Below are 24,550 nucleotides of genomic sequence, written 5' to 3' on the forward strand. Positions count from 1 at the left end.
TGGGCAGCTTTCCTGAGAGCCTTTCAGACCTGCCTTGGTCTCAGTGGGGGAAGTGCAGGAAGAGAGCCTGCCGCCAGTGGCCTGACTGAAGATGGAATGAATGTCTGTCCTTGGTTCTGAGAACTTGAGGTCCTGTCTGTCTTCTCTCCTCTCTGAAAGCTTCTGGTCTCTGGCTCTCAGTCCCTGCTTATATGCTTCACACTGAGTATAAATCAATCATTATATCACTAAGAAACCATTATTTGTTTGTAAGATTAAATCAATCATACTGAACCATGATAAACTAGATAACCATTTTCTCTATCAATTCCACTGACTTAGCAACTTGTTTCAAGTTCAGACTTCTGGCCCATAACATATTTCTTTTCTTTTTTTATTAAAGCTTTTTATTTTTAAACTATGAATGGATAATTTTTCAATATTGTAAAACTTTGTGTTCCAAATCCCTCCCCCCCATTTCCCCTACCCCTTCCCCTAGATGGCAAGTAATTTAATATACATTAAACATGGTAAAAAATATATATTAAATCCAATATACATATACATATTTATACATTTATCTTGCTGCACAAGAAAAATCAGATCAAAAAGGAAAAAATGAGAAAGAAAATAAAATGCAAGCAAACAACAACAAAAAGTGAAAATGTCATCCATCCTCAGTCCCTACAGTCCTCTCTCTGGGTGTAGATGGCTCTCTTCATCACAAGATCTTTGGAACTAGCTTTAATCATCTCATTGTTGAAAAGAGGCAAATATGGATCTCTTCTTAGAATATTTTTCTTAAATTCTTAAAACACATATGATTAAAAAGGAAGTTTGTCATATTCAAATGGATATATCACCAAAAGAAAAAAAAAAAAAAAAAAACAGGTCCAGATTAGGAATCTCTGAACTAGAATTATTGAGTAGGGGACGGTGTGTTGGAAAATCATCCTGTCTACCAACTGGAGAAAGGATTCATGTTAAGAAGAGACATGAGGCAGGGTAAACAATTAGAAGGCTGTTGTAAGAATCTAGTCAGCATTGATAAGGACCTAGAGTAGAGTAGTTACTGGTCCAACTTGTATTTTAAGGATATCATTTGGCAACCATTTCATAGATAAATTAGAGAGGAGAAAATGCAAGTAGGGTGACTAATTATGGGTTGACTGAATGGACAGGTAGAATGGGATAGATGTGAGAGACTTAACCTTGGCTAAATTTGACAATTTATTAGATATGGAAGATGAGGAAGAGTAAAATATTGGAGATAATTTATAAAGGAAAAAAAGGGTAGGATTATGGTGCAATTAGCATAAATAGAAGTTTTAAAAAGGAAGTTTAGGTATAAAATAGTAGATATCATTTTGGATATGTTAAGCTTCAGGTCTCTACCAGATGTCCAGTTCAAAATGTTCTTATTGGCAGTGAAAACAAGAACAGATTTGGAAGTTGTTTCCATAGACATTGTAAGTAAACTCATGGGAACTGATGAAATCACCAAGAGAGAGATAGTGAAATAGAACTCAGAGCTACACTTTGGACATCACTCAATGTTAACATATGGGAAATGCATAGTGATCTAGGGAAAGGGGACTGAGAAGGAATTGTAAATATAAAGATATCATCAATATGGATGATTAAAAGAGAGTGAACAGTAAAGCATGTTTGTTTATATGATACCTATACCAAGTTGATTCTCATTTTGGACCTTCAAGTTGTTGTTCTTGTTTTTCTTCTCTTAACTTTTGCATTTTCCAAAACCAAAACTATTTTCCTTTGTACAGAAAGAATTTTTATAGTACTAATAGTTTCTCTCCATTTAGAAAGTAGATGATATTTATATCTTGAGATATTTATATCATTTTTTCATTTATATGGTTAAAGACCTATGTGGCTCTTCTTGTTCTTTCCTAAACCCATGTGTTTAGTTAATAACTTTAAAGAAGCCAAATGTATTAGCTCAGAGGAAAAGAAGCTTGAAAAGTGTTTTAACCACATTTAATGATCAATTATCTTACATTAGAATGGGTACCCTCTGTAAGTACTATTATTAAAATAATTATCAGTTATGAACTGGTTGTATTTGGGAATGGAGGAAAATCATCTCAGTCATTTTGAGAGATTTCTAATTTCAGTATTGCAGAAAGAGTTAGACATAGAAAACATTTTTTAAAAAAAGTTTTATATGTAATATATTAACTTTTCAGACTAATTATAGAATAATAGGGTGGTTTTTATTTACCTGCAAGTTGTATTTCACATGCATTCATTTAAATATTTTTAAAGTTTTACTACATATAAGACACTATGCTACTTTAGAACTTCAAAAAATGAAAAAGACTATTCCTGACCTCAAGAAGTTCTAATTCAGTATAAAAAATAAGACAGGGAGATAAAATACTTGTATATATCAGGATGATGTTAAGTGCATAGGAAATGTAGAGAAAAAATACCCTGAGAAATTCAGGGAGGGCAAACTCACACCTGATAGTAGTGGGATAGATGGTTTTATGAAAGGTATAGTCTTTGAATGATGGGAAGAATTCTAACAGCAGGATAAGAGGATTATGGATAAAGCAGGGAAGACATGCTTTTTTCCCCCATCCTTTTGTGTCTTTTCCTTTGATTGTGGTCAGTTTTATTTGTTGTTATTGTTGTTTTCATCTATGTGGTTGATGAAAAAATAATTTTAAATGAGTGTCCCTATATTTATAGGAGAACAGAAAAGAGGATAGTACCTGAAACTACTGACATAGTACATAAAACTACTGCTTTTTCTCGTATAGGTACAACTTGTAGTTTTAAAAACTGTCTTGCTTATTTCTGGCTTTCATTTTGTCCTTTTTTAAAGAGATACCTTTTTTCTTTGTTGCTTCATCCCTATCTGCCTTAACCCTTGGAAAAGAAATGAGAAACACAAAGGCCTTGGAACAAGCATGTTGTTAAACATAGTAGATCCATACGATAGGTATGTTTGAGAACATATGTCTTATTCTTTACCTGAGTCTATTGCCAATCTGCCAGAAAATGGATAGCATAATTCCTAATTGCTTTCCAGAAGGGTTGAACCAATTCCAAGTTTGGGAGTGATTTTTATCAGAAAGAAGGCAACCACCAAAGGTACCAGATCCCTACTTAACCTATTTCTAGACAAGAGCACTTTCCAAATCCCTATCCCCATCCCGTTAATCCTTGCCTCCCCAAAACATCAGATTAAAAGGAAGAAAAGTGCTCAAACTAAGGTATGGATCTGACATTGAACTTTGGTTTAAGTAGACTTGATGTTAAGAAAGGTTCATCAAGATATTTATGATGCCTATAACCATTTTCCCACATTTTATATTGTTCATTTTCAATTAAAAATTATAGGCCAAAATGCCTGAACTTATTTTCCCATGGAAATATTTTTGCTAATGGGCCTGCCAGATTATATTATAGTATCATAGTCTTTGAGTTAGAAAGGATTTTAGAAGTTGTTGCATCCAATTTCCTCATTTTACAGGTGAAGAAACTGAGGAAAGCCTCAGTAGAAAGTGAAAAATGAACCATCTGGCTAATGACTGGGGGGACCTAAGTTTCTGTCTCAAGCTAATGAGAGTCATGAATAGTGAGGACTGTGGCAGAAGCTGTACTGTACCTATTCTATGTTGTAGGTATATAGGTCAATTATTAGGTGAGAGCGAGGTTATTGTTCTATAATTGATGTAAATGCTCTATGTGAAAATTGCTGACTTTGTCTTGCCTCTGTAATTATTGCTCCCAATTTAGGGATTAACCTCATGAAATGGGAGTAGGTCCCACATTGTAAATAGAGTGCTATTTCAAAGCCTGGGTTTGGCTTTTGCTAACCTTTGCCAATCTCATTTCCTTGGCGTAAAACCATAAGCTAGACTATGGTGTATTGGAAAGGAGGAAAAGATCTGGAGTGTTAGAGCAACTGAGTTTGAATGCTGTACCTGCTGCTAACTAGCTTTTTGATCTTGAGCAATAAAAACAACTCATGCTTATATAATATATTGGGGCTCACAAAGTGCTTTCCTCCCCACAACTTTGGGAGGTAGGTAGGGCAAGTATTATTAGCTCATTCAATTAATGATACGTTCACTCTCAGGTCATGGCCTTGGGCCCTTGCTAGAGCGTAGAATTTGAATTGAGAGGACCCTTAGCAGTTACATGACCCAACCTAAACAAAATTCCTTTAACTGTTTATGTGCTGAGAAGATCACTGGCATTTCTTCCATATCCAACATATCTGACATTGGATTTTTTTTTTAGCAGTGACTGTGTGTGTGTGTGTGTGTGTGTGTGTATGATAAAAGCAGATCTTGCTTTGTAGTCAAACTTAGAATCCCAACTGTGGCAGATTGGGCAAGTCATTTCCATTCTGCACCTCAGTTTCAGGGACCAATTGAGTTCCCTTAGTAAATGCTTAATTTATTCATTCATTTATCCATCTATCCATCCATCAATCCATCCAGCTAGCCAGCCAGCCATCCCTCCAGACATCCACCCACTTATCCATCTGTCTATCCATCCATCCATCTATCCATCCTATATTACAGGTTCATAATTAACCTGTTAATAATAATGTACTTGTTCTTCATGGTGCATCATCTAGACTGACCAGTTTTGTTCCTGTGTCTACCTTGGCTTACCCTGAGCATTTGTAGAACACTTGCTTCATTTGGAGTCAGAGGACTTTAGTTTGAATCTCAGTTCTACTATATAGACTACTGTGTGACCTTGGCAAATCATTTGGTTTCTTTGAAATTCAGATCCCTATCTGTAAAATAAGAGGATGAGGTAGTTGAATTTGATTTCTTCTAAGAATCCTTAAGCCTCTGGATCAGTGATGCCGTGAATGACTTTGGGATAGCAGCACCTTAACCCCTCAGTTTCTTCTCTATAAAATGAGGTTGGGCTTGATGGCCCCTAAGGTCACTTGCAGCTCCAAATCTATGATCAAGGTTAGGAGGGGAGCATTAGAAATGGAATGTAACTAGGAAAAAGTGAATGGTAGGAATCTTTTTTCCACCTAATTTGCTCCCTTTTTACTTAGGGTTTGATTGAGCTGATTCACTGGATATGTAACGAGGCAAGGAAGGAGTAGGGTGTGCCTCCCCAGATGCTAACTTGTTTTACTCAACTCCCCCTTATTCCTGTTTGCCATCATTAATGTGTTCCAGACTGATAGGTTCATCCACAGATAATGACTTTGTATTTTTGATAGACATTCAATATTATCCTGAACCTCACCATCTACTTTTTAATAGAAAATGGCATATTTTCTATGTTTGTGTGTGTGTATTTGTGTATGTGTGTGCATGTGTGATCATATGTGTTCATGGTGGAATACACCCTGGATTTATATTTGAACCTGGTTTCCAACACCATCCTTGTCACCTGTGTGACCTAGCCCAAGTCACTTAAAGACTCAGACTGCATTTCCTACACCACCAGGTAAATACTTTGATTGGAAATGTTATTGTTGGTGAATTATTGCTTAATGATGCTTGCATGTATCTCTATTATGGCAACCCATTTATAGAGCGACTGACTTCTCCATTAAAATAAATTTGATGTTATACCACATGTGGCTCCAGTATATTTAAAAATTAAAATTGCCCTGGGGAGAGCCACAATTTCATTGCTCTAAAAACAAAGCTCCTAATCTGTTCAATGAAACCAGGGTGGGTAAGAGAGGGGTTCTTTAAGAATCCTTTCAACACGAAGTCAACAGTTCTTTCAACCCTAAAATCCTGTGATCCTCTGATCTAAAAAAGCTACTCTTTGACTGCTTGGCTCTTCCTTATGTTTGAAGTTGACCTCAAAATGGCATTATGGGTAAAAATACAAATGCCTGAAGGGAGGGAGGTGGCATAATCTAGTGGGAAGAGCTATCCAGGACACTGGGAGCCCTGGGCCAGGGGTCCAGTTTGGCTTGTGATGCTGCCGAACTCGCTTTGGGACTGAGTACATTTCTGCCACTTTATCTCTTTCCTCTCCCATATATATATATATTTTTTTTTTTTTTTTTTAATCACAGAGTAGTTGAGTTTATAAGTGACAGATTTCAGGTAGTTAAGCATTCTGGATTAAGTGAGCGGTATGCAAGGAATGCTGTAAAAGATTTGAGCCCCCGCCTCAGGTCTCCATCCTGCCCGGTCATACGTTACAGGAAGTATGCTCTGTCCCAAGCTTTTTATTTTCCTTTTTAAAAAGTGAAATGAAGTAAAAGGAAAAGAACTAAACTAAATCGAGAAATCATTTCCAATTCTCCTTAAAGAATATCATTCTTGGGTGTTTTAAAGTGAAGACTTCGCAGGAGATAATCCTAACTATTTTCCTGTGCCCTCTCTTTCCCCCTATGCAAGCCATTTTCATTTTAAAAATAGCCCTGTCCTACTAGGCCGAACTTGGCCCATGCTGTTGTCCTCTTATGCGAGTTATTTGATTTAAAAATAGAACTGTCTGAGTAGATTTGAATCAACTACTTGATAGCTGATCTATGGAGTAAACTGAGGGAACTCTCAGTTCTGGGAAAGGCCTGTTTGAGGCTCCTGGGGTGACCCACATCTATTTTTTCCTCAGTCGTCAACAAATCGGAGCGAGCTTCTCTTTGCCAAGTTGATCATTTCTATGTATTTACCTGGTAGGCTTGTCTCTTGGCTAAATTTATCTTTCTCAAAGACTGGGGCTGAGGTGGGAGCTGGGGTTAGAATTATGTAATTTGGATGAAAGTGGAATTTGCATTAGATAGTCATTCAGAGGGAGACTTTCAGAGTAGCAATCACCCCCAGACTGTTTTCAGATCAATCAAATAGTGGCTCTCCCCCAGGGCAATTTTAATTTTAAAATATACTTGAGCCACATGTGGTGCAGCATCAGGTTTATTTTAATGAAGAAAGCAGTGGTTCTATAAATGGATTACCATAATACTGATATATGGATGCACCATGGAGTGATAATTAACCAATAATGACTTTCCCATCACATTCAGTTCTAAACTTAGTTGAACGATTTGGGCTTTGGATATAATTTTGTCATTTAATTGTCTTTCATCGATAGGTAGTATTAACCTTTTCTTTCTATTATAAGACATGTAGTAATTTTTGATTGGGCTATTTTGTTTTAGAAGGATTCTCTTCTTTCTACCCCCCCCCCCCATTATCATTATTTATAACACTGATAATGGCAGAAATTGTTTTCTTTTTTTGAGATTTCTTCAGATTTAACTATGAGGATAGAGAGCAGCTTTTCCCCAGACTCCAAATCCAGTCTCTGACTAGAACCATAACTAGGAATTTTTGTCCATAAGCAGAGCAGCAGGAACTATTTCCTAGATAATTATTAGGACTTTTTTTTTTTTTTTATCAGTTTGGAGATAGAATGGACATCAGCCAGCCTAAAGGAGAAGACAAAAATTGAAGTCATTTCCATATTCCCCAACCCTTCAACAAACAACAAAAACCTCTTAAAGTATCAAAAAATATGAGGGATCAGTTAGACCAACAGATAGGAAAACTGAGGCCCCAGAGTAAGTGGTACTTGTGGTCAGATAGTGACATCATTCAACCCATACTGCATTTGAAGGTGAACTGGAAGGAGTAAGATAGAAAACACATGTCATAGACTCCCTCCCAGACTGCTAAGCTGGAAGGGATCTCCACAATTCCTTTATCCAAGTTTCATTTTAGAGAAAGGAAGCAGAGACCCAAAGTTCATTTCAGAATGGGGATTCAAAGCCAGGTCTCCTAATTCTCTAGCATTTTTTTTCAGGTAGGTTATTGAGATCTGGACACTTTCAGGGGCACTGACCATTCCCAAGCTGGTGATTCTTTTCTCATCTTTAAGACAAGAATTGGGCCTCCCATTTCCCTCCCTGAGGAAAAGCTTGGGCAAAGACTCTAGGGAAAGAAAAATTTCCCAGGGTAGGAAGCAGAACTGTGCCCTTCCAATTGGTCCCTGGCCCACCCCAGTTACTCCTCTTCTTCTGATATTTATTGACTATGTAACTGTGGATAATTCATCAAACTGTTCTCTAGCCATTTTTCCACCTCTAATTTGTAGAAAAATTGCCAATAAGTATTGGGGAAGGACTTTCTATATTGAGAGTTGGCCATACAAAGGAAATCATAAATATAGATTAAAAAAAAAAAAAACCAAGTAATTATTGTATTCATTAACAATTTGGAATTATTCTAGAAAAATATGCTGAGCATTTTAAAATAATTTCACCCTGTAAGGTTACCCTCTATTTAGTCATTATTTATTCTGTGTTTTCTGATTTGTATGTTATCTCCTTCCATTAGAATGTCAGCTTCTTGGGGAAAGGGGCTGTTTTGGCTTTTCTTTTGCATAGTACCTAGCACATAGTAAGCTTGGTGAGTGATCTAAAAATTTTTTGTTACAATAAATAATTTACTCCTTAAATGAATATATATTAAATTTAAATGAATAATATGGCAGTTTGACAGACCTTTTGTCCTGCTGAATTTGCGGCCTGGAGTTGAATACTAGTAGACTGTGTGATCCTGAATGATTTGTTTCCCTCTTGGGAATTTTAAGATTTTCATCTGTGATAAGGAAAGTACTTATTAGACTAGGTTTCTCCCATGCAAATACTTTCTGAAGTTAATTTTAAGTCTTTTTCCTATAGCTATTGATAGTTTGTGTTCATTTTGGACTTTGTCCACTTTGCTTCTGGAGAGTGGCTCTTGGTCTTTCACATTATTTGTGGAGTTTTTGTTTTTGTTTTTGTTGTTGTGTTGGGTTTTTTTTTTTTACATAAGTGGTAGTTAGCTTTTTTTTTCTATTTAGCCAATAGAGAGCAATTTAAATCATAACATTAGAGTAGCATATGAATACAAAAGGGTGACATCCACTCAAAGAAAATTAAAAAAAAAACCCCAAGGACAATTATATTTTTAGTTTTAAAGTTAGTCAACATCTACTTAATTTCTTTATTTTATACCAATTTTAGCATAGCTTTGAACATTGTAAAGACATTTTTAATATGTTTTCTATTTATTATCCTTTTGACACTTTTATTAATCTGTATGGTTTCTACATTGAAGTTTTTCTGTGTATTTTCTATCTTCAATCAGATTATACATATTTTTAATGACTTTTGTTATCTTTTATTTCTACATCATCTATATTTCTCTTTACATTTCCCCTTCCCTCTTTCCAGAGAGTTGATCTATAAATCTTTTGTGTTGGTACCTTACTACCGTACTACCATGTTCATAGTGGAAAAGGATCCAGGATCATATTTTCTCAAGAGTGCTTACTGGTTTCATGATAAGAGATCTCTTTGAGTTTCGGTTTTCACATATGTAAAATGGGATTAATCCTGCCCATACAACCCACCTCAAAGGCTTGTTGTGAGGATGTACTGAGATCAATCAACAAATCTTTATTAATTGGCTATTACCTGATAGACACTGTGCTACGTTCTCAGGATACAAAGACAAAGTTGAAATAATCCCTGCCCTCCAGGAGCTTGGTACTGCAGAGATTTTATATTATAATGTATTATATTATACATTATATTATATGTATGTGTACATATACATATACATACATACATATACATGTGCACATAATGAATTAAAATGTTATTGTAATTATAGCAGTAAGTACTTATCTATTATTTAGAAAGCTACTACATATTTCGTATACGATCCCTTATATTGACCTTTGATAAATATTTTAAAAAATAAGTCAAATCCTTGTTGATTCGACATAAGTTTTTCTGGTGGTTTAGTCAAATTCTATAATTCTTCAGCCTAAAATATCAGGGTTTTGGAGGATACTAATGGTTTTTGATATTCTTGTTGCCTGATTAGTGAACAAAGAGAATGGAATTCTATCTAACAGGCATTTATTATCTATCACAATATTTCATCTTTACGATAATCATATACAGATCTCAAGCTTCAGGTGGATTCTGAGATCAGAGAATGTCCCTTATTTTAGAGGAGGAAATTGAGACCTAGGGAGTCTGGAGTAATTATTCAAGAGTATCAGAGATTGGTCTTTAATTCAGAGGCTCTTTTCACTCCATCACAGAATCTCCATTTTAAACCTTTAAAATTGCAAAGCACTTTCTTCAAAATGCTTTTGGGGAGACAATTTGGACATTATTTTACTAGTTTACAGATAGAAAAACTAAGCCTCCAGTGACTTATCCATAGTCTCATACTCTTTTTTTTTTTTTAAATTACGCTTCCTCTTATGTATTATTTGTTGAGAATTTACAGAGTCCCAAAGTCTGTACTCAATCTCTTTAGATAGAATGCCATACTTGTGCAATATTATGGAAAAAGACACTGAATACTAGAAAGTGAGGGGGAAAAGAAATATTGTTCACTGTGCTAAGCACAGAGGATATAAATATCAAAAGCAATATTGCCTCTACTCAAGATACTAACCTTTGAATAGGAGAAGTATGTAGAGGAAAATAGTGGCTAGCTAGAGGGAACAGAAAGGCACAAAGATGGTGAATAGAATTTGCAAGGCAATTGACTGACAAATCTTTCCAGGAATGGAAGTGTTGATTTAATTACTATTGCTATAACCAGAGGCAGGAGAAATAGGATGCAATTTGGCAAGAAAATGTTCAGAGAGCAGAAGGATAAGTTTAAGTCACCAGGTCCCAAAATAAGAGTTGGATTTCTTGATTGGAGGCCCAGCGCAGAGATCAGCATGGCAATAGGTTGACCAGAAAATGGGTGGTGAGCACACTCAGGATAATCCTTAAAAAGTAAACAAAAGCAGGTTGAGAGAAGTTTATCAAAGGAGAGCCATCCATCTGACTGGAGTCAGTCTGTTGGATAAGAAGGTATTAATTAAGTATTGGTTGTCTGCTATGCCAAGTTCTGGGGACAGAAGAAAGGCAAAAACCCAGATATTGCCTTCAAGGGGCTCACACATAATGAGGGAGACATCATGGAAATGAACAATGATATAGATGCAAAGTATACTTAGTGTAAATGGGAGGTAGTCTGAGGAAAAGGCTTCTTATACAAAGTGACTAATATGGAAATGTTTTACATGATCACACATGTATAAACTATGTTGGATTGCTTACTGCCTCAGGGAGGAGGAAAAGGAGAAAGGAAGGGGGAGAGGATTTGGAAATCAAGTATTAAAAAAAAATGTTTTAACATGTAATTGGGGGAAAATAAAATATTACACACACAAAAAAATATCATTGTGTTTCTGGGGGATGGAAGAAATGAGGCAAGTTTTCTGCAAAAATCAGCTGTGTGCTGATTGGAGCTAGGAGGTAGAGATAAGGGGGAGGGGGGGATTCATTCTGGTATGATTGCTGAGAAGAAGATGGAAACTGGTGTCTTCCAAGGGTGAGGAGCTAGTAGGTTCTCCTGAGGTTTAAAGATGAGAAAGATTTTTATTCTAGAATAAAGACACTGAAATGCTAGGTCTTGGCTGTCAAAATTACCCCTTGTTCGGCCCCTTTCATAGGCTTAGATTATTGGCACAACTTGAGGGAAGTCAGAGAATATCAGGATAGTCACGGACAAATGTGAGGTGATTGTTGATATTCAGTGAGAGTTAGGAAGAGCAACCTGGGGGATGTGCTTAAGGATTTGGGGTGTCAACTGACCCTCTCTGGAATGTTGGCCACCCAGGATCTGTTGGGATGTGTAGGATTACAATGCAGCAGGGAGCAGAGCTGGCCATGCTGCTGTTAGCAAGATTCACACAGCTCTCTGGGGATTCCTTGCAGTGTTTCCTACTCAGCTGCCTAGCACTTTTCCCCTAAGCTTGACCTATCAGGGAAGCTACTTTCAGCTTCTCTTCTGTGCTGAAATCCTTGGAGGGGGTTAGGGAGCCATTGATCAAGACCTAGAAAGTAACCTTAGTGATAGATATTCTAACCTCCTTGTTAGCTCATTTGTTGAACTTCACACAGGGAGATAAAAGTAAGTAGAATAGAGATATAAATCTCTCACACCAATGGTATGTGGGTAACCCAGTTCCTCCTGGGATTGGGGAGTACAGTAGCCGAATGGAACCATCCCCTAGGATAGGATAAAATGGCTTGATTACCTTGGACTAAAATGTTGGCTGCTTTTTTCAGGGAGATGGCTCATATCGTAGGTAGGCAGTGGGGTATAGGTGAATTAGGAGGTTACTCAGGACCAAGGGAAGCTTAACAGCCAACTTATAATCATCCTCCCTTTCCTCTTTAACCCCAATGGGTCACTAAGGTAAAGTAAATGAATTGTTCTTATCCCTTTTTCTTTTTTCATGAATGGCTTAGTCAGTCTTAGCCTTGCTTCCTTAACCACAACACTCAACTGCCTTAGAAATTAGGAGGGAGAGCTAGGATACCTGGGTTTGGTCCCATTTGGCCATCTAACCATTGCTTATGTTTTTGCTCCATTTATGCTATGTGTCATTAGAATGTAAGTTCCTTGGGGACAGGGATAGTCTTTCTGCTATTCTTTGTCTCTTCTAGAATTGAACACATACATAGAAAACATTTAATAAATACTGACTTCCTTCCTTAACAATGGCCAACTTTCACTGTACTCTGGGCTCTACCTCTGACTTTAGGTGCTGCCTTGCTCCCTCTCCCTTTGAGGATTCCCTCCCTGACTTTTTTGTGTTTCTTACCTTTTATTTTTTGTTGTTATTTGTTGTCTTTCTCTGTTGGAGTGCAAGCTTCTTGAGGACAGGACCTTTCTTACTTTTTTATGTGATTGTATCCACAAGGTTTAGAAGATTGCCTGGAACATATTAAACCAATCAGTCAGTGAAATTGCATTTCTTAAGTTCCTATTGTATGCCAGGCTTTCTGTCAAGTGCTAGGGATGCAAAGAAAGGCAAAAAAAAAAAAATCCAAAAAAGTAAACAACAATAACAAAAATAAACAGTTCTTGTTCTCAAAGTGGGAGACATCATGCAAACAATAAATTATATGCAGGATAAATTGAGGGTAAGTTAATAAAGGTTTATATATTTGGTTTCTCTCTTGTCTGAAATGCTGTCTCCTTAGCTTTCATTTCTAGATCTCCTTGTTTTCTTCAAGATTCAATTCCAATCACACTAATGCATTGTCGGTGGAATTGTGAATACATCCAGCCATTCTGGAGAGCGATTTGGAACTATGCTCAAAAAGTTATCAAACTGTGCATACCCTTTGATCCAGCAGTGTTTCTACTGGGCTTATATCCCAAAGAGCTCTTAAAGAAGGGAAAAGCACCTGTATGTGCAAAAATATTTGTGGCAGTTCTTTTTGTAGTGGCCAGAAACTGGAAACTGAATGGATGCCCATCAATTGGAGAATGGTTGAATAAATTGTGGTATATGAATGTTATGGAATATTATTGTTTGGTAAGAAATGACCAACAAGATGATTTCAGAGAGTCTTGGAGAGACTTACACAAACTGATGCTGAGTGAAATGAACAAGACCAGAAAATCATTATATACTTCAACAACAATACTATATGATGATCAATTCTGATGGATGTGGCCCTCTTCAGCAATGAGATGTACCAAATTAGCTCCAATAGAGCAGGAATAAACTGAACCAGCTACACGCAGGGAAAGAACTCTGGGAAATGAGTATGAACCATTACATAGGATTCCCAATCCCTCTGTTTTATCTGCCTGCATTTTTGATTTCCTTCACAGACAGTTAATTGTACGTTATTTCAAAGTCTGATTCTTCTTGTGCCGCAAAATAACTGTATGGACATGTATACATATATTGTATTTAACATATACTTTAATATATTTAACATGTATTGGTCTACCTGACATCTGGAGGAGGGGGTGGGAGGAAGCAGGGGAAAAATTTGAACAAAAGGTTTTGCTGAAAAATTACCCATGCCTATATCTTGTAAATAAAAAGCTCTAAAAAAAAAAAAAAAAAAAAAAAGTACTAATTTACCATTAAAAAAAAAAATTCAATCCCAATCTAATGTTGTGCAGGAGGCTTTCCCTGGCCCCATGTGGCCACCTATCCATGGCTTATGTTTCTGCTCCATTTATGCTGTGTGTCATTAGCATGTAAATTAGAATGTAATTAGAATGAGGACAGGGATAGTGTTTCTGCTTTTCTTTGCCTCTTTTAGAATTGAACACATGCAAAACACTTAATAAGTACTTGTTAACTGAATAGATGATCTACAAAATGGGGATAGTATTAGCTTTAATACCTACTTCACAGAGTCCCTGTGAAGATTAAATAAGGTAATATAGGACAAGCAATATGCCCATGACTTCCTTTATTATTTTCCCTTTCTGTGGTACCTTGAATGATAAGATTGAGAACTAGAAAGGGCCTGAGTATATATTTTGCTCTGACTTGTTTATGTTACAGCTGAGGAAACTAAGGCTCAGAAAGATAAAAGTCATATATTTAGTAATTAGGAGAGTTAGGATATAAACCACATTCTTAGACTTCAAATTTCATGTTCTGAAGTTCATTTTTTATTTGAGTTGCCATATTGGAGGAGACACTGTGATTTTGGAGCCTGACACATTGGGCCATGGTTAATTTGGAAAATGCTAAAATGGAGGAACTTTGCAAAAGATTTAATTCTGGTCTGTTACTTTCCCAGCCCATCCTCATGCTAAAAGAAGCTCCCCTCAATATAAATCCAAGCATCCCAGTCCCCTTCTTAAAAGTAGTGACCTTGGCTCTTTTCAACAGTGAGGTAATTCAGGCCAGTTCCAATGGACTTGTGATGGAGAGAGCCATCTGCCCCCAAAGAGGGGACTGTGGGGACTGAATGTGGACAACAACAGAGTATTTTCACTTTTTTGTTGTTGTTTGCTTGCATTTTGTTTTCTTTCTCATTTTTTATTTTGCTTTTTTGATCTGATTTTTCTTATGTAGCACGATAATTGTGGAAATGTATATAGAAGAATTGCACATGTTTAACATATTGAATTATTTGCCATCTAGGGGAAGGGAGGTAAAAAAAAAAAAAAAATTGGGACACAGGATTTTGCAAGGGTGAATGTTGAAAACTATGCATGTGTTTTGAAAATAAAAAGCTTTATAAAAAATCTGTTTCTAAAAAAACTGCAATATGAAATATAGATGTGATTTTATTATAACCATTATTTTCATAATACATGTTCTACATAAAAAGTAGGGACCTTCTTTAGTAGTGCCCTTTTGCTTCTAGGATAAAATACAAATCCCTCAGATTGGAATTCAAGGCTCTTCCCAGGATGGCTCCAGTCTCCCCTTTTGGTGCTCTGTGTCCCTTAGATCCCTTCAGCTCAGGTTGGGTTTCCCAGTCAAAGGGCTAACTTGCTGTTCTTGAGCGCTTCCCTCTGCTCTGAACCTTTGCAAGGGCTATTCCTGATACTTCCAACATCCCCTCTCCTTCCCTATCTCCATCTCTTAGGATCTCTGGCTTCCTCAGAGCTCAGCTCAAGCATCACCCATTTTCTGCTTCCTCTCGTTCTTAGTGCTCCTTCCCTCTTCAGAACAGCAGGGGAAATGTCATGTTCTGCCCATGGCGTGTGAGCTCCCTGAGGACAGGAACTGTTTTTCACATCTCCAGGGCTTATCATGGTACCTTCTTGGGTAGGTACTTAATAAATACAGTTGAGGGACCTATACTGGCCAACTCTTCAGGAAAATCTTCAGGAAAAAATATCAGTTTAGACCGTTTCCTTTTCCTTTATCTCATCTCTTAATCTGTTTTTTCCCTGCCCTTCTTTCAAAATCATGGACCTTTTGAAAGGTCCTCATGCTTCCCCTTGTCCTTCCCTCTTTATTTTCACTTGTCCCTCTCTTCATCTTTTCACTCTCCTCCTTCCCTTACTTCTCTCTTCTGTCTCTTCTTCTTATGCTTCCTATTTCTTCTTCTTCATTCTCTTTCTACTTTTCTCCTTCCTCCTCCTTCTTTTCCCTCTTATTTCATCTTTTCTCCTATCCTCTCTCCACTATATCTCTCTTCTATCTTCTCCTTTTCTTTTCTTTCCCTTCTTATTCCTTTTCTTTCTTTCTTTTCTTCTTCCTCTTCCCTTTTTTCTTTTTCCTCTTTCTCTTACCTTTCCTCTTCTCTTCCTCTCCATTTTTCTCCTCTTCTTCTATCTTCCTTTCTTCCCTCCCCTCTTCTCTTATTTTCTCTCCTCTTTTTTCCCTATTTCCCCTCCTTTCTGATTTTCCTCCTTTCCTTCCTCTTCTTGTTCCTCCTCCTTTTCCTTCTTTCTTCCTCCATTTCCTTCTTCCGCCTTCAATTCCTCCTCTTTTGCACTCCTCTCTTTCTCTTTTCCCCTTCCTCTTCTTTCTTCTCCTTCTATCTTTTTCTTTCTCCCCTCCCTCTTCTTCTTCTCCCTTCCTATTCTTTTCTGTATTTTCCTCTCCTTTCCCTTCTTCTTCTCTTTCCTTTTAGAAATTTTCTCCTCCCTTCTTTTCCTTGCTCCCCCTTTTCTCTCTCTATTCTTTCTCCCTCTCTCCCTAATGATCTAGGGACCCAATTCCATGACTTCAAAAATTATGAATATTGCCATCTCAAAGCTTTCAGAAATACCATGATGGTGACTTGACCTTACAACTCGGAGCTGTGCAAGGGGCCTTGGAAAATCATCTCTAGTCCTGCCCCATCACTGCAAAGTTGAGGAAACCAAGCCCAAGAGAAGGTCTCTCAAGTAATAAGCAAGAGAGGACTCATCTATACCAACAACTGGAGGGTGATTTCACAGTTTAGGAACAGTCAGGAGTAGCCTCGTGATGGAGTCTCCATCCCAACTCACATGAACCTCTGGTTTCCAGTTCCCAGTACGGCAGGGGCCGCCGTGAGGAGAGCCTGGGCCTGGCCCCTGCCTGGGCAGCAGCGGGTCAGCTAGGGGTGGTAATGTGAGCTGAGCCTCTCACCGCCTGAATCACATTCAAGGGCCACGTCATGTTTATGCCAAATGGAGGGGTTGGCTGTTACTGTCTCTGAAGAGTCTCCCTTTTTTGTAGATGCTGAGAAGCATGTGTCTTATGAACTGAAAGTCATCCTAGAAACATACACACACACACACACACACACACACGCCTGATGCCTTCCTATGACCAGCGTCGGTTAAACATGTTAGCATAAGTTGGCCACACCAGCCAGAATAATGGCTAACAGACCATCCCAGTCCTGCGTAATTGAGTTAGTGGGAGAGGTGGGGGGCGGCTGGGGGCAGGGGCCTTTATTGTTGAAATCGCCCCGTGTTTTGAAGGACCTGTAACCTGAGCTTTGATCACTTTCCTCTCTTGGCTGGCTTGCTCCACTGGTATGCTCTGATGCATTCAGCACATGTGCTAGTATTGTACGCGAGCGAGCGAAGGAGCGGCAGTCAGGGCGATTTACAGTCTGCTTCCCCCTCCTGCGAGAAACAGCAAATCACCCACAGAGAGCACTTGGGAGGCTTGTCAGCAGTCTGCAGCCGAGTGCTCTGGGCGTGAGGCTCCTCCACACCATTTAGAGGCTGGAACACTGTGCAAGAGCGAGCCACCAAGTCTTGTCAAGCTCTCATCTCAGGGGTAACGATCACTCTCCAAAACCGAAAGGCCGGAATATTGATTTTTTTTCAACAGAAGAATAATAGATGCTTTGATGTAAGGAACACCCAGTTTCTTGTCTAGGAAAGCTAAAACAGGCTCCATGAGCGCTTGGAAGTCTGGAGAGCAAGGCTGAGTCTGAGCAGCAGCTTATTCTGTGACTTGTCTGGGAACCGGCAGTAAATGGACTTTGGTTTCGATGCTTTGAATATTTACAGTGGCTTTGGATGTTGGAATACGAGCCTTAGTCGCTCCGGTTTCATAAGCTTACCTAATTACAAACATGAGTGAGGAACCAAAGGAGAAAAATGTGAAACCTGTTCATAGGAAAAGGAAGGGCAAAAAGGTAAGCCATGAATAAGCAACATGTTCTATGCATTGTTCTCGTTCTCTCTCTCTCTCTCTCTCTCTCTCTCTCTCTCTCCTCCCCCACCCTCTAATAATCTTTATGTTTTGATGCTGGGATCTTATGAGATTAGATTTTAGGCTTAGGAAATGGAGACATTGCTAGAATCAGAATGCTTTTGTCTTTTCTGACCAGTAATGGGTGTGTTCCCTGTTGGGAAAAAAAAAAAAATACAACTAATGTACATTATTAAAATATTTAAAGAGTTAAATATAATCCTATAAATCTTGTGAAAATAGTATTTTTTCAGATTGCTATCTGAGGTGATTAAGTAAACATGTCTTCATTATGGGGGGGGGGAGGTTTGGGGGAGGATTTTATCCTTCCCCCACCCCCCACTAAATTTTCCAGAATGCCTATTAATCAACAGGGTGTGTTTGGTAAGGAATATTACAGTGCATATTTTTGCCTAAATGAGATTTGAGGCACACCTAAGGAAACCTGTGGTCATCCTTTTAAAGCCCAGCATGAAATAAATTCCCTTTTAACCATTAATCAGGACAGGGCTGAGAATTTTACACTGGGATTTTCAGGTTTCACATCCCTTGTTTCTCTTTTGGTCACCAGCGAACCACAATCTAACTGTGGCACTTGTAAACAGGAAAATGGCCACAAATAAAATGAGTGATTGCTGTCAAGTTCTTTTTAAACCTATAGATGCTGTTGGATTTTTTACCAGGCAGAAAAGGAGGAGAAATGGAAATGTTTGTGTGTGTGTGTGTGTGTGTGTGTGTGTGTGTATGTGTGTGTGTGTGTGTGTATGTGTATTTGTGTAAAAAGCATTCACTGCACTTTTAAATCATGCATTTGGAATAGGGGGGTGGGGAGGAAGAAAATCTTAGGTACATTTTGTCATGGTTCATTTTCTGAGGCATGATGCTTTAGGGTGTGCCAAAAACAGAGAAGGTAAATTTACCTGTTTGGGAAAAGGGAAATCTCCTTTCTGGTGTCAGATTGGAATTCCCTCTTCCTTGAGGGGATTTTCCTTTCCACATCTCTCTCTTCATACATCATCATCTCCCAATTATATTCTTTGATTCTGGTTTTATTAAGCTTCCATTTATTGGGACCCTTGATTGTGGTATATGTTCTTTTCTATTTAAAATGATACTTTCAGGCATTGGGTCCTATATTAGGGTGCAGAAAATCCTACAAAAGGATTGGTTTTCAATTTGGCATTGGTTGGGGAAAGACCAAGATTCCAACTAGAACTTGAATCACCATTTCCTTCCACTGTGTGTGTGTGTGCGTGTGTGTGTGTGTGTGTGTGTGTGTGTGTAAGAGCTCATCTCTTATTTATGGAAGATTCATTTGAATATTGCATTCTTGGAGGTAACCTCTCTCATGAGAATGGCTTCCTGACATATATTCCTATATATGCTAGCATTAGGGCAGCGGTCCAGCTTCGTCTATCAGATAGTGAAGCCTGCCAGACTGGCTTTGAACCATCCCCAACTTTGCCCATATTGTATCAGCAGGGAATGGTGATGTTGCAGAAGTGATACTATGATATTCTGATTCTTAGGCACCCCTCCACCCCCACCCCTATTCCACCCAAGGGAGGAGGGCGCAGCTGTAAGCTTAAATGATTTGTTTGGTGCTTTGGATAGTGGTATGTTAGCCTCTGGGAAGATGATCATCTGTGCTCTTGTTGGTGAGCCCCTCACTGCCTTAGGTATCTTAGAATGTCTCCTCTGATCCTTGAAGAAGACATGGCAGAGAGTGTCCAGGCTTATCTATTGAGAGCCAAATGAGTGTGTTCCAGATGATAGTAAGTGATGTCTGGGTCATTTATGAATAATTGAGTCTTTGTATGGCATCATTTCATATTTGTAGATTTTTGAAGTCTCTTTGCTATCTTTATAGATTTCTTCTTTTGCTCTTTATTATATATATGTATACATATACATACATACATACATATATATGTATATACTTACATATATATATATATATATATATATTTCACAGAAATCTCTGTTTAGAGCAGGGGTTGTTACTTGTACAGATTTCAGGAAGTCACGTAATTGGATGAAAAAAAAAAGTCTTTCTTTTCACTAACCTCTTACTGAGATTTAGTATGTCCTTCAACCAGTTTAAAAGTGCTGCTCTGAAAAAGGGTTCCATAGGTTTCCCCAGAATGACAAAGGAGACACAAGAAGATTGAGAACTTTGGACTTGTCGAATCATGCTGAATTAGATATCTTCACCAATAGGTCAACCAATGTTTAGCAAGACTTTCCCATTTCATATCAGGCATCCATTAAACATCTATCTAGCCTCTCAAAGGAACAAATAGGCGTTTTTCTCCTCAAGATAAGAAAGATAAGAGAGCATTTTTAATTGGCAGAGAGATCTATTTTTTGAAAATGTCTACCTGAACCCAAACGGTGGAAGGGCTTATATGCTGCAGGTTTACAGCAACAGAAAATCACAATGGGTGTTTTCAGATCTGCAAAAACAAATCAACAGATACCAGTGGGTGTGGTCACAGGAGAGCTTTCAAGCCTTCCTCAGAAACCATGTGGTGCAACAAATTCCCCAAGCATTTCAGACCGTATTTTCTAAATTGTATATTTGGTGATATCCCAGGGAAAAGATGAAGGTTACATTTTAATGTAGGACTTCAAAGCAAAGATGTCGTTGAACCTGCAATGAATGTGCAGGATTTCATAATACACGGAACACACAGAAATAGATTTCACTTGGTGAGAAAAGCATTTTTCTATGAAATGATTTTATACACACATGTATGTGTTTATATGCATGTACATGTATATATACACACATGTACATATGCGTGTTTATGGCTGTATACAGACACATGTATATATATGTTCTGAGTTGACATTTTACAGGCACTTTGCCTGGTTTATACATTATTGGCAAGCCTCTTTTTGGTGCTTGTTGGAAAAAACAAAATAAAAGAAAAAATGACTCAAGTCCCATTTATTTTATCTTCCATTTCTAATAATATTAGTATTTCTCTCCCCACCATCAGCTGTTTCCTTTTTCCTTGAAGTTGTAACAAACTAATAACAGGACATTTGAATTCTAGTCTCACTTAACCTTGAGCCTCAGTTTCCTCATCTGGAAAATATCTTAAGTTGCCTCATAAAGATCTTCTAGGATCATTGCAGTATAGTCTGGGAACTAAAAGGAACATGAAAAATTATTTAGTTCTACACCATTATTTCAGAGCTGAGGAAGCCAGGGTTCAGATAAGCCTGAAAGCAATATAGATTTAAAATTGGAAGAAGTCTCAGAGACTATATAGTTCTATCTTCTCAGCTTACTCAATTTATCATTTGGGCAGCTAGATGGCACAGTCACTGGAGAGAGTGCTAGATCTGGAGGTGATGAGTTTGAATCTCGCCTCAGACACTTACTAGCTGTGTGACTTTGGACAAGTAACTTAACTTTTTTTATCAGACTCAGTATTCTCATCTTTAAAACAAGGATAGTAATAGCACCACCTTCTGGGGTTGTGGTGAATGACAAAATGTTTGTAGAATTTTAAACATGGAATAGAGTCTTTTTACCCATTACCATCCCTAAATACAGTGATTTTGTTCCCTTGTTCCTGGCTCTCCTTGACCCAATTTGAGAATTTAGAGGGGTTTGTCATTTCCTTCTCTAGCTCATTTTGCAAATAAGGAAACTGAGGTAAACACTGTGATAAGGATCACACAGCTAGCAAGTATTTGAAGTTGGATTTGAACTCAGAAAGATACATTTTCCAGCTCCAGGCCCAATACTTTATCCCCTCAACCACATTGCTGCCCCAAATACTATGTGTCAATCAACCATCCAAAGGCCAAAAATTAAAACTGACTCTGGGACTTTGCTGATTTTAAGCCTCAATCCAGAATGCTTCCAGGGTCACCTTGGGTAGCTGATAATGGAACTAATGTCCATCTTCTCTCTTCTAAATGTCACTGAGATGTTCTTTGGTCCTGGGAATAAGCAGACTATATCTCCATTGCCTGATTCAGGGCAAATGATTTCCAGCCTTTCCTACCGTAGTGTGTTTAGGCCAGTCCTCAGGGGCTACTGCAGACAACACTAGACCTGTTGATGACTGGTCCTGTGAGTCACTGGATTAGGTCTGCTTATTTTTAGTGATGGCGGATAAAGGGACATTTTCCTTTTCAATTCTAGTTTTCTTTTTTAAAAAATAGGACACTAAAATCATTTGCTTTAGTAAATGTTAAATATATACTCAACATCAATCTTCACAGACTAAAGTATTCCCTGAAGGTAGACTTGTAACCTTCTGTGCCTCTCTTTGTTTTGAAAGAGTATCTTGGGTTCATTTCCAATGTGAGCCCCTTGAGGGTAGAGGAATTGTTTGTTATTTTGTATCTCCAGTCCTTAGCACAATGCTTGGTACATAGTAGGAGATTAATAAATATTTTTATTGATCGATTTTTTGTTCTTTGGAAAACCTAACAGTGGCAAACATTAATAAATGTTTTATTGATCGTTCCTTTGTTCTGTGAGAAACTTAACAGTGGTACAGAGTAGGAGATTAATAAATGTTTTATCGATCAATTCTTTTGTTCTGTGGAAACCTTAACAGTGGCACAGAGTAGGAGATTAACAAATGTTTTATTGATCATTCTTTTGTTCTATGAGAAACTTAATAGTGGTACATAGTAGGAGATTAATAAATGTTTTATGGATCGATTCCTTTGTTCCATGAGAAACTTAACAGTGTCTATTTTGGAGTAAGGGGAAATGATAATTTCACTTCATATAGATTTCTGTACTCTCTCTTTTCTACGTGTCACTACAGTAGTGATCACTATTCTATAATTATGATTTGGAGTTATGGCATCTAGATAATTCATATGTTGTTTGTACTCCTGATTTCCTGGAGGAACGTGATTTGGGATGGTCTGAAGTCTTGTAGTTTTAACTCATGTGTATTTTTTTCTGGATGTTTGGATGTTGTTTGCTTCATATTGGTCCCAATAGATTATAAATTCTTCTGGAAAAAATGCACATTTTTACAGAGGAATCTATTTCATTTTTGCTTTGCTTGCATGAACCATAGTGGGTGCTTGATAAATGTTATCTGATATGAGCCAATAGACCATATTTTTTGGTGAGGAGCTAAGTGGAGCAATCTTTAATCACTCCCCAAATCATTAATCCCAAGTATTTAAATGAGTGTTGTTTGCGGAACACTGAGCAGACTAAAGGAGACAGAAAAGTTTAGAGAATACCTTCCCCCTACTCTAAGAGAAGAGGGCAAGGGTAAATTAGAGAACACCAATGGTTATAATCTGCAGTATTCAATATTAAGTGGAATTGTTTAATTGTTTTTAATCTTATCTGTATCCTTTTGACCACATTTAGGTATTTCTTGGCTAAGATATTAGAATAGTTTGTCTTTTCCTTCTCCAGCTCACTTTACAAATAAGGAAACTGAGGCAAATAGGGTAGAGTGACTAGCCTCGGTTCACTCAGCTAGTAAATGTCTGAAACTAGATTTGAACTCGGGAAGATGAGTCTTCCTTATTCCAAAACCAATGTTCCATCCATTGTATCATCTAGCTGTCTCAATAAATATTCTGTCTCTGTGTATCTCTTTCTCTGAGTTTCATCTATCTTCTATGAATCTATGAATTGTCATCTTGTATTTTCATCTCTTATTTTCTCTTTTTCTCTCCTCCATTTCCTCTCTTTTCCTCCTCTCTTCCTTTTCCTCTTCTTGATGAAAACTATTCAGAGATGAGATGATCTTGAGCAGTTGTAAGTTTCCTCTTTGAGCAAAGACTGAGGGACCATTTGTGTGATTCTCATTCAGTTACAGATTAGATTACATGGACTCAGGCTCCTTCCAACATTCTGGGATTCTCAGATGCTCATGGTAATCCTGTATTTTTCCAATTATCACATGAAAGAACCATTACTTTATCACTGTTACCTAAAAACTTTTTCTCTGGGTCATTAACACCATCTTCTCCAGAAGTATTTATTCAGTTCCATAGTTTACTTATAAGCAGCAGGGCATGGTGTGGAAGGGATGGCTTCTGTATAGGCAGCAGGTGGCACTAGTGAGCAAGGCAGGCTGACCTGCCAGGAAGTCAGGTGAAAGGGGAAAACTTACCTTCTACGCAGGTATGGGATTTTCTTTTTACTTCTTCAAGAACCATCCTTAGAGCCAGGAAGAATGGGTCCTCATCCTGCCTCTTACATACACGCTATTTATATAATCTAAGGCAACTTATCTCACCACTCAGTGCTCTAGGAAAATCTCTAGGGTTCCAAGCAGCAGAGAAAGTGCCTTTCCTGCTTTAGTAAAGGGAGTTTATTCACCTGGGAGTTTCCTATACCAATGAAATCACAGATCCCAACCTTATACCTCCTCTAGGGGGTAGCATTCCTTTTAAACCTAGCACACAAAACACAGCAGCACAAAGCATGAAAAAGAAAGTAGCTCACTTGCAACTTCTTACAATCACTGACTCGATTTATTTCTAGGCATGTCATTCATATGCCAGCACTTTCTAATGCTACTTGCTCATTTTGTTCTGAAGGCTCCAAACTTTCAGGTCACTTCCCACCGATCCAAACTTTTGTCTCTCTACTATAGTATAAGGGATGCTTTATCTT

At 37.8% G+C, this 24,550-nt stretch overlaps 1 protein-coding gene across 2 annotated transcripts in view; it reads left to right on the plus strand.

Moving 5' to 3' along the window:
* The window catches only part of ANK3 (ankyrin 3), a 592,702-nt gene that overhangs the window by 41,945 nt on the left and 526,207 nt on the right, over positions 1-24,550 (plus strand). Inside the window, exon 1 of one of the 2 annotated variants that reach the window (XM_031956919.1) lies at positions 17,302-17,866. The exons of the other annotated variant lie outside the window; for it this stretch is intronic. Coding sequence (XP_031812779.1) covers positions 17,804-17,866 — 63 coding nt within the window. The 5' untranslated portion in view covers positions 17,302-17,803. Of the gene's footprint in view, positions 1-17,301; positions 17,867-24,550 lie in introns of those variants that run through there. 2 annotated transcript variants of the gene reach the window in all.

The sequence above is a fragment of the Sarcophilus harrisii genome, chromosome 2, assembly GCF_902635505.1.
Source record: "Sarcophilus harrisii chromosome 2, mSarHar1.11, whole genome shotgun sequence".
NCBI classification, from domain to species: Eukaryota; Metazoa; Chordata; class Mammalia; order Dasyuromorphia; family Dasyuridae; genus Sarcophilus; species Sarcophilus harrisii.